Source organism: Mizuhopecten yessoensis, unplaced genomic scaffold (genome assembly GCF_002113885.1).
Source record: "Mizuhopecten yessoensis strain PY_sf001 unplaced genomic scaffold, ASM211388v2 scaffold8071, whole genome shotgun sequence".
Lineage (NCBI taxonomy): Eukaryota > Metazoa > Mollusca > Bivalvia > Pectinida > Pectinidae > Mizuhopecten > Mizuhopecten yessoensis.
In genome coordinates this window covers 1,504,662-1,514,986 of record NW_018407364.1, presented here as the reverse complement: position 1 = coordinate 1,514,986, position 10,325 = coordinate 1,504,662, and the positions used below count along the sequence as shown (strand labels likewise).

The window sequence follows — 10,325 nt, the reverse complement described above, 5'->3', positions numbered from 1 at the left end:
CAACTTTCAGTTCAATCGGCCCAGCAGAACTTGACTTTAAGTTTGAAATGTAAAATGTTAACGGACGACGGACGACGGACGACGGACGACGGACGACGGACGACGACGGACGAAAACGGATAGCAATAGGTCACTTGAGCTAAAGCTCAGGTGACCTAAAAACATGGTTGTGATCAATCAAACTATTCGAAGAACAGGGGGTATAATGAGTAATGTGAGATCAAGAAAATAGGGTTTTACTGTACACATGTATATAAATTAAACTGAATGCATTAAAATTTCTTGCATATATATATATCTTCACATCAGAATCAAATTATACAGTTCTTTAGAGGTAGAAAATTTAAAAAGAACTTGTACCTGTTTTGATATTAAACTCCTCACAAGTTTTCAATTTCATACGAAACTTTCCAAATCCTCCTAACAGTATGAGGGAATCGCCGACACAGATCATGGTGTGGTGTCGGCGTGGTGACTGGAGCTGGGTCACACTCTCCCACACACAAGTAAACGTGTCAAGTTTCCAAACGTCCAGCAGCCATCTGTTTCTGCCAGGGCCCAGAGATGTCAGACCTCCACTCACATATATGTCCTTACCTGAGCAGATAAGACAGTATTATACAATGAGAACTGGTAATTTACAGCAATCACAGCGATAAAAGCTTGTTATTCATAAATATCCAATATTTTGGCATGCTTGAATTGCCTGTGCCCCTTTTTTCCCCCATCAATGCACATATCAGAGAAACTAACTTAAAGGCAAAAACTTAATGTTAATGGAGATGCTGACAAAGTCAATGGACCATGAAACGTAGGCCGCATCCAGCATTTGATGCATGGGTTAAAATGTACTACCTTAGATGCATCTATGGTCCAAGTTTGGTTGACCTGTAGCCCTTATACTTTCAGAGAAACTAACTTAAACACAAACAAGAGGCCCATGGGCCTTAACGGTCACCTGATATATTTATACAGAGAGTTGATTTCGTTTTTAACATGAACAGAAATATTATTCAAAGTGACAAAAAACAATAAAACCACCTTATTCAATATCAAGCATACAGATTTCAGACTAAAAAGGATTTGAAACTAGCACCTCTGATTCTAAACAAGGAAAATGAAGAAATTTTAGCACACTGACTCCCTTGAGCCCCACCCTACAGCCCTTGGGGGTAGGGCTGGCTCAAAATTTTCAAAGTATCAAACTGTCAACTCAAGGTTATAATTCCAATCAAGTTATTAACATGTAATATTCGAAGTATCATTTGCCATTATAAACCATAATAATTTTTTTTTAAAATTTCAGTAAATTCGTCCCTTTTTGGCCCCACCCATCAGCCCCTGGGGGTCAGTCAGGGCTCATAGGTGCATACTATCAAACTGCTACCTAATACTGATAATGCTAACCCAAATTGAATTATTTCCAATGGAAATTAAACAAATGTTGGTCCAAAATGTGATTTCCCTATATAAACTATAGTAAAGTTTACCCCCTCCTCAGGGGGAAACGTGAGACCCCAGGGTCAAGAAATTCACAATTTCGGTAAAACACCTTAAGACCCTTCCATCTAGGAAGAGAATTTGATTCTACCATATCACGGTCTTGAGAAGAAGATTTTTGAAATTTCAGTCAATTCAACCCTTTTCGGCCCCACCCATCAGCCCCTGGGGGTCAGTCAGGGCTCATAGGTGAATACTATCAAACTGCTACCTAATACTTCTATGGTCCAAGTTTGGTTGACCTGTAGCCCTTATACTTTCAGAGAAACTAACTTAAACACAACCAAGAGGCCCATGGGCCTTAACGGTCATCTGATATATTTATACAGAGAGTTGATTTCGTTTTTAACATGAACAGAAATATTATTCAAAGTGACAAAAAACAATAAAACCACCTTATTCAATATCAAGCATACAGATTTCAGACTAAAAAGGATTTGAAACTAGCACCTCTGATTCTAAACAAGGAAAATGAAGAAATTTTAGCACACTGACTCCCTTGAGCCCCACCCTACAGCCCTTGGGGGTAGGGCTGGCTCAAAATTTTCAAAGTATCAAACTGTCAACTCAAGGTTATAATTCCAATCAAGTTATTAACATGTAATATTCGAAGTATCATTTGCCATTATAAACCATAATAAATTTTGCCCCCCCCCCACTCCTTCCCCAGGGGGTAAACATGAGACCCTAGGGTCATAAACCTTAAGACCCTTCCATCTATGAAGAGAATTTGATTCTACCATATCACAGTCTTGAGAAGAAGATTTTGAAATTTCAGTCAATTCAACCCTTTTTGGCCCCACCCATCAGCCCCTGGGGGTCAGTCAGGGCTCATAGGTGCATACTATCAAACTGCTACCTAATACTGACAATTCTAACCCAAATTGAATTACTTCCAATGGAAATTAAACAAATGCTGGTCAAAAATGTGATTTCCCTATATAAACTATAGTAAAGTTTACCCCCTCCCCAGGGGGAAACGTGAGACCCCAGGGTCAAGAAATTCACAATTTCGGTAAAACACCTTAAGACCCTTCCATCTAGGAAGAGAATTTGATTCTACCATATCTGGGTCTTGAGAAGAAGATTTTTGAAATTTTAGTCAATTTGACCCCTTTTGGCCCCGCCCCTGAGGCCCCTGGGGGCGTAGGACTAAACCGGCAACTGTTTTTGGTGACCTTTGTCCATGGAAGGTCCCTGCAAAATTTCATTGCAATTGGTTCCGGGGTTTTGGAGAAGAAGATTTTTGAAATTTTAGTCAATTTGACCCCTTTTGGCCCCGCCCCTGAGGCCCCTGGGGGCGTAGGACTAAACCGGCAACTGTTTTTGGTGACCTTTGTCCATGGAAGGTCCCTGCAAAATTTCATTGCAATTGGTTCCGGGGTTTTGGAGAAGAAGATTTTTGAAATTTTAGTCAATTCAACCCTTTTTGGCCCCGCCCCTCAGGCCCCTGGGGGCGTAGGACTAAACCGGCAACTGTTTTTGGTGACCTTTGTCCATGGAAGGTCCCTGTAAAATTTCATTGAAATTGGTTCAGGGGTTTTGGAGAAGAAGTCGAAAATGTAAATTGTTTACGGACGCACGACGGATAAAAGGCGATCGCAATAGGACACTTGAGACTTTGTCTCAGGTGACCTAAAAACTTAATGCTGATGTCGTCGCCGGAAAAGCAACAATATATCGTATCGCAACACTTTCTTGTGTATCGTATCAAATTGTTTTGTTTGCCTGTATCGCGATACATTTACAGTACTTAAATTATCAATGGACTATTATCAAACTCTAAAAATGTGTACTTATATTTTTTTAATCCTTCAGTAAAGATGAGAGTCCACCGTGCAGTCACCAAAATATATCTGGATAATATTTACTTTTGAAGTCTAAGACAAAACTTGATAAAATGCGCTCAATCATCATGTAGTTGACATTTTAAGCAGATATTTGTATCCTGATATGCATCATATCGTAAGCCTCGTACGGCGATACTTATCGTATCGTGAGATGTGCGTACCTTTGCCACCCCAGTTATAACTAGACTATCACACACTAACCGTGAACACAGACACTGTAGCCCGTCTCCTGCTGTATAATGGATGGATGGTCTTGTTCGTCCATTGCAATACTCTCAAAGGTACAGGTTGTATCAATGTCACAGAGTTTAAGGATTTTTGGCTGGGGTTCGACATCTGGTTCATCATCAGAGGCGTAGATATCATCATAAGGGTCATCTTGTCCTCCTAGACTCCAAAGGCAGTACGGGACTTGGCGATATTTCTGAAATTATTTATATTACGTAGGTTATCGAAGAAAACTTTAAATGAAGCAAGTATATCCACTTACATTTCATATATTTTTTATATTTTTCAAATCACCTCACTATCTTGCTATTGTTTCCTTTCAAAATTGGAGAGAATTATTCCCAAGTAGTGATTAATACCTTGATCACTGTGCTATACTTACTAGGCAAGTTGTACACATAAAGCACAGGTATCTTGTATTGAGGTATTAAAGTGACCATAAAAAGTACCTTGAAGAAGACAATTACACTGTAGCAAAACATTCCTAAATTTTCATAAGTACATGCTTATTTTCTCTCCAAATACATGCACTAAAATTGTCATCTAAATCCCTAATTGTTCCCATACCTGTATCGCTGCTGCTGATGTATCAAAGTTTTCAAACATATGCTGATAGCCCTTCACAAGTGTTTTTTCTTTTAATGTGGAAATCTCCTCCTCTGTGAGAGCTTCCTTTCGAATCAAGGGCAGTAACTCTTCCAGATGCTTCTTCCTTTCTGCGATGTCATGTGATACCCATCTTTCTATGGCATCAAAAACTTTCATTTCAGATTTGACCACTAATTTTCTCTCCGACAGAATCTGACACAGGAGGTGTATATCTATGTCTACAAAATTTGACGTCTTTACAACCTCTGAAAAGTACCACAGACAGTGGCGTTTAGCTTTGTTGAAAAGTTCATCCAGTGCAAAGGTGTGCGTAAGTGATATGATTGCCAGACAGTTGTCGTCACTCAGCAAGTCATACATTAGGTCACAGCACTCATCAACCACAAGCTTTATCTGAAAAACAGAAACAAAACTGTGACACATAATCGTTCAATCTGAACGGTTTCTTTCTTCTAAATGTGCACTGAATCAAGTGCATACATAGGAAAATTATCTGTATCTGGAGATGGTGACAAAAAGTAACGACATGATTTAACTTAATTGAAAAAAAGGAAATAGCACTATTCTAAATAGATATAGAAATTGCACCTTTAAAGGTTGGCACTACCCCCTCTTTGAGGACAGGAGATACACCATTCTCAATATATATATATTCACTTCCGCTCTTTGCACCCCTGGAATATGTCGTAGACAAATTGATAGATCAGTGGGTGTCACCTTGTGGATGAGACAAGAAGACTAGTTTGATCCTTGATGTACATCAAAAGATTCTCGCAGTCGCGTAACAGCCTAACAACTGGTGGGTTTTTTACCGGAGACCAATCAAATATCTAGCCATGTGCCTTCTATTTTGCTATGACACAGGCCAGGGGTGCAGAGAGCGAAAGTGAGTGTAACCCCTGGAGTATTGCGGATGGAGATACACAACATATTACGAAATTGAAAGGGTGTTTATATCTCACATTTTGTTAATTTCTCTGATTTGTGTTTCATATGAATACATGAACAATGCACAACCATGACTAATTATGAAGGTCAGGTTTGAAATATTATCATTGACAATGACAATTTGTAAATAGGCTATTTAAGCTTAACAATAATACAAAGGAATCTGTCCATTATTTGTAATTTTAAATTAAAGGCTAATAGCTATAAATAATCTGATTTTCGTTATGGATAATATATGGTCCCATTTATAATTTGATGGGCCTGACCTGAATAAGTTACTTGAGAGTATTCTGTAAGGATCTAGTCATTTTAATTAAAAGATGGCTGAGGTTGCTGTATTACCAATTATTGCTGTTGTAAAATTCTCCACAGAATCTTGCTATATTTACGTTTATTCCGTCTTTTCGTATTGCAGAGTTATCGTTCTTGTGAGCAGGTATTGATTGTTACGTCATTGGTTTGTGTGAGAAAATAACTTTGTTTTCTCAAAAATTGATGACGTTACTCTCACAAACAAGTGACGTAACAAACAATACCTGCTCACAAGAGAAGATAACTCTGCAATATGCAAAAACAGAATATGTTTGGAAACAGTAACTTTGATGGTGCTAATCCAGGATACATCACAGGCAATATATTGGGACTCTAAGAACTGATGTAGTGTTTTATGTCTTTTAAAATAAAATAATAAACCTATTATATATGTTCAAGGTGGGTCAGTCTACCGTAATTCATATTTTTTTTGACAAATAAAGATTCTAGACCTCATCATTTGTATAGTGCTTTTTAAAGCTGTATATTATATTCTTGCAACCGTGAAAGTAGGTAATGTTAAGGTCATAAATTTGGACAAAAAAATCAATAGACCACAACATTGTGCTGTTGGCCTAGCAGTCAGAACCTAGACTTCGTGGTTCTGCAGAAGAAGTTATTTGAAATTTAACATATTTGAATTTTCACCCGCTGACTTGAAAATTGGTCATGTTCATTCATAATCATTCAAACAACTTGTAATGAACATAAATGCATAACACAATGGCCAAAATTGAGCAGTTTTTAATGCACTTGACTCATAAACCTGAAGGAGACTCAACATCATTCATCTGGACTATAAAGTGGACAGCCCTAAGCATCATCCAAGCAAGCAGAAGCTTGATTAGGACTCTTTACGCACAAGATTTTTCAGAAGAACTTTTTGATGCTTTTATTTTACATATTTTATCTGAGAACTTGACAGTAGATAAAGGTAATCTATTGAATAAATCTCTTAATATATCAGGTCTTTTGGTGAGGCAGGAGTTTTGAGTGCCAGACTTTTGCTACAAGACTTGTCCATATTTGGAGAACCTGCACTCTCTCTTAGTAATGGGACTCATCACAATTTTAAAAGGAATGTTGTGAACATACTTGAACAATCCTACAAAATATCACTCAGAAGTTTTCAGAATTTGACATCCCTTTTACTCTAAAAAGCTATGAGTCAATACCTTGAATCAATGTGTCAAGGTTTCTGGTTCTTAGGGTGTTCACATGAAAAATTTAATAATAGATGATTGCAGGCAAAAGATGTCGATGACACCACAGCAGCATAAGCTAACTTGCTTTGTGTCATGTGAGCTGAAATTACATACCTGAAACATGCATGCTGCCTCTGTGACAATATGGACATTTTCTTGTGTCAAATCCAGCCTTCCGGTGACCAGGAAGTCCAAAATGATCCTCATGGCTTCTGGGTCAACCTGCTCCAACGATATACAGTCCGAGGTACTCTCTCTCATGTTGCTTTCAAACATTGCTTTGAAGTAATCGCTGGTGCTAGACAGCTTGTCTCGACTACAGGTCATTTTCTCTCCCCCAACTATCAGCGTGAGGTTTGTACGGTCTGGACGATTCCCCTCCACATCAAGATCTTCTGCTGGGGAATTATTATTGACCTCCATCATTAGAAGGTTAACTCCACAAGTCTACAAAATCATTAATTTACAACAATAATATGTATACGTACATCACAGAAACATAATTGAAAATGTTTTCCATATATACTCAAATGTCAATAGCCATTATTTGACAGTTTTGCCATTTACACTACCACTTGCAGTTAAGACTTTAACAAATAAAAATGTATCAGTAAAACTGTTGCTAACTTACTACTGGTACATGAAACAAATTCACGCGATAAGGTTTCCATAGAGGCGTTTTAATGTTGAAAACTTTAACTATTTGTTTTGTTCCGTCAAAATGAAATTGTAATTCAGTACGGTGCATGGCTGGAAATGCACTAATGCAGCAAGTCATTTGTTAAGAAAGAAGGCAGACTGAAAACATTAATCAATTAATAACTAAAATGAAAAAGAAACATTGAAAAATCGTGAGGAAAGACAAGGATAGTTAATTACAATATTGGAGATATGATGGAGAGGTGGGAGAGGATGAAATGTGAAAATTCCACAGGGAAGTGTCAAGATTTCTTCCACCAAGGTGAGTTTGGGCACTGAAAGGGGATAGCTAGGCATCTCATTTATCTACTTGTTATTTATGTCTGATTTCTCATTTTGCTGTGCAATGGAAAGGAATTACAGATGAAGCCATATACAGGGAATTCTTTCATGACCAATTTAGAACCAAACTTAGGTCCATTCTAAATGAAGAGTAGTGTCATTTTTCTGATATTCTCAAAATTGGTCAAAATAAAACTTAACAAGAAACTGCTAATGGCGATGTGTCCGGATTTCTACAGTACATTTTTAGGTAAACGGTTCAATATTTTTTTAATTTGTGGTGTCGGGAGAATTTCATGTTGGTGTAAGGCTGTATGCTACATTTCATGCTGGTGTATGCTACATTGCAAATCTAACCTTAGTCGACTTAGTACGAATCTTAAGAGTCAAAAGACAAAAAGACTAAGGGACTTTTTGGAAATCTTCAAATAATTAAGGCTGCATTAGCCATACACAACTAAACATGACTAAAATTTTCGTCCGAAATATAGGTTTCCATTTTTAGTGCTTGCTTACTTTATGTGTGCTTTCTCTATTTTTAGTTGCTTGCATGATTTTGTTTTTATGTTGTTGTATAATTATGCTTGCATGTATTCGGTTAAAAGCTAATTAGAGCTTATGTTTTGTCGTTTGTAACTATACCGAATTTAAATAAAGCTTTCATATTCATATATATATATAGGGCGAAACAACTTAGTGCGAAACGACCCGGGGCGAACGGGATTTAGGGCGAAACGACCTGACACCGGCTCGGATGATCATGATTGATGATAACTGATCGCTGGTCACACGGCTATCAAAAGAAAGGTTGAAACTTGTGCCAAAGATGATTTTGAACACTTGTGTAACAATGAGCAGAAAGAACATTCCTTTTTTGATAGCTTCACTAATATGAGCAACTAAAGCAGTAAGTAAAACAGGTGAATATCGCCAATAATGGTATGTGTTTACCTCATTCACTTGACTCTCTGGCTACCGGAAAACCAGAAGTGTTAACAATTTCTGACCCGAACTAAATGCCGGAAACAGCGAAAATTAATCCGGATTTTCACCGACGTAACAAAAATTAAATTTATCCTGGATGTTCATTGAAGGAATAAAGTAATGCATATGATATGGTAGATTAAGCAAAGGCGGTTGAAGATGTTTTATTAGAGTAAGTTTTTCAACAGCTAATTCGAAATGAAATTGTAACACAAAGTGAAACAATCAGTGTGATATCCAATAGGACGTTGCTGATTACTGACCAGAACCAGAACATCTGTAGTGTTACGAAGAAAGGATCAATTCTAGTATGTGATTCTTCGGGAGAGAGGCTGGTTACTCTTGTAGTAATGTGTGAGTGCTTCTTTGAAACCCTCAACTGTCTCTGCGCGTATCACATTCTCATCAAGCTGGTTCCAATCAAGAACAGTTCAAGATACACGTATATATGAAACAGAAACATTAGCTCTGAAGAGCTACTAGAAAGAATGAAATTGGTTTGACTTATCACTAGTTTTACTAATGAAGCACTTAGAGTTATTTGTCACACTTTTTTCGACAATGTTAGTATATTGAAAGTCTGAGTATTTAATGGCTCGAATTTGGCGTTTTGCTTTAGTCGGGATTAAGAAATCTGACAAGGTGATTGCCAGTAATATACTACTGGTTAGCTTGAATAGCATCACTTGACGGTTTAGCTTGCATCTGTGCTGCAAGGCTGGTAGACCCAACTCTTGGAACATGGTGGTAACACACCCTTATGTTTGGCTTCTATAGTCCTTCTTTATAAAACGTGCCGCAAGGCTTTCGACTTTTTTTCAATAAATGCATGTCTTTTTGTAAATAAGGATCCCATACGACTGAAGCGTGTTCTAGCGTGGATCTGACCAGGGAGATGAAGGCTATTCTTAGTATACTCTTGTAATACTTTTTTGCATTGAACTTCATGCCCCATTGCGTGACCCAATTTTCCAAATCCAGGAGGTCGTATTGTAGTAGTAAATGGTCACTTTGCGATTTTATTTGACGATATAAAAGACAGTCGTCGGCAAATAGCCGAACTTGGGATGATACTTTGTCAGATAAGTCGTATGACATAAGAACATGAGTGGCTTATATAGTACCGTTTCCTGGGGTACTCCAGATTCTACGTACACCGGATTCTTGGAGTGTGCTCCATCAACTACGACATTCATATGTCTTCGTCTTAGAAATGATGACAGCCAGTTATGAATACTGCCTTCGATGCCGTATGCAGCCATTTTGTAGTAGTTTATCATGAGGGACAGTATCGAATGCCTCGCTGATGTCAGTTTGGGTGTTACTGTCGTTGAATTTGAGGAGATAAAAGTGACTAAAAGTTGAGTTGCTGTTGAAAAGCCTTATTTGAAACCTTGGTTTAGTTTAGTAAGTGCATTGTGTTTCTTAAAGTGTTTCATAAAGTGGCTGCAGATAATATGTCCAATCAGTTTACATGATACAGATGTCGGGGAGAAAGGTCTGTATTTCGAATATCCTCTATTCCTCACAATGGAACTCATCAGTATGTTTATTCTTTGAACTTGAACGTTATTCCATTAGACCCTGGACGATGTTTTTCTACGCACCTGTTCACTTCTACCCACAGATGTTCAAAGGAGGACAACTTTGGACAAATTGGTGGCTAATCAAGTACTTAGACTTTGAATTGGGCTAGAAAAGCACGACA

At 37.8% G+C, this 10,325-nt stretch overlaps 1 protein-coding gene across 1 annotated transcript in view; it reads right to left on the bottom strand.

Annotated features, from left to right (window-relative positions):
- The window catches only part of LOC110454845 (kelch-like protein 25), a 12,931-nt gene extending 4,307 nt beyond the window's left edge, over positions 1 to 8,624 (bottom strand). The window contains exons 1-5 of the mRNA XM_021504587.1: positions 8,585 to 8,624; positions 6,767 to 7,099; positions 4,146 to 4,580; positions 3,552 to 3,774; positions 361 to 597 (exon numbers count right to left, since the gene is read on the bottom strand). Of these exons, the coding sequence (XP_021360262.1) occupies positions 361 to 597; positions 3,552 to 3,774; positions 4,146 to 4,580; positions 6,767 to 7,078 (1,207 nt within the window). The 5' untranslated portion in view covers positions 7,079 to 7,099; positions 8,585 to 8,624. The remainder of the gene's footprint in view (positions 1 to 360; positions 598 to 3,551; positions 3,775 to 4,145; positions 4,581 to 6,766; positions 7,100 to 8,584) is intronic.
- Positions 8,625 to 10,325: the final 1,701 nt, after the last annotated feature.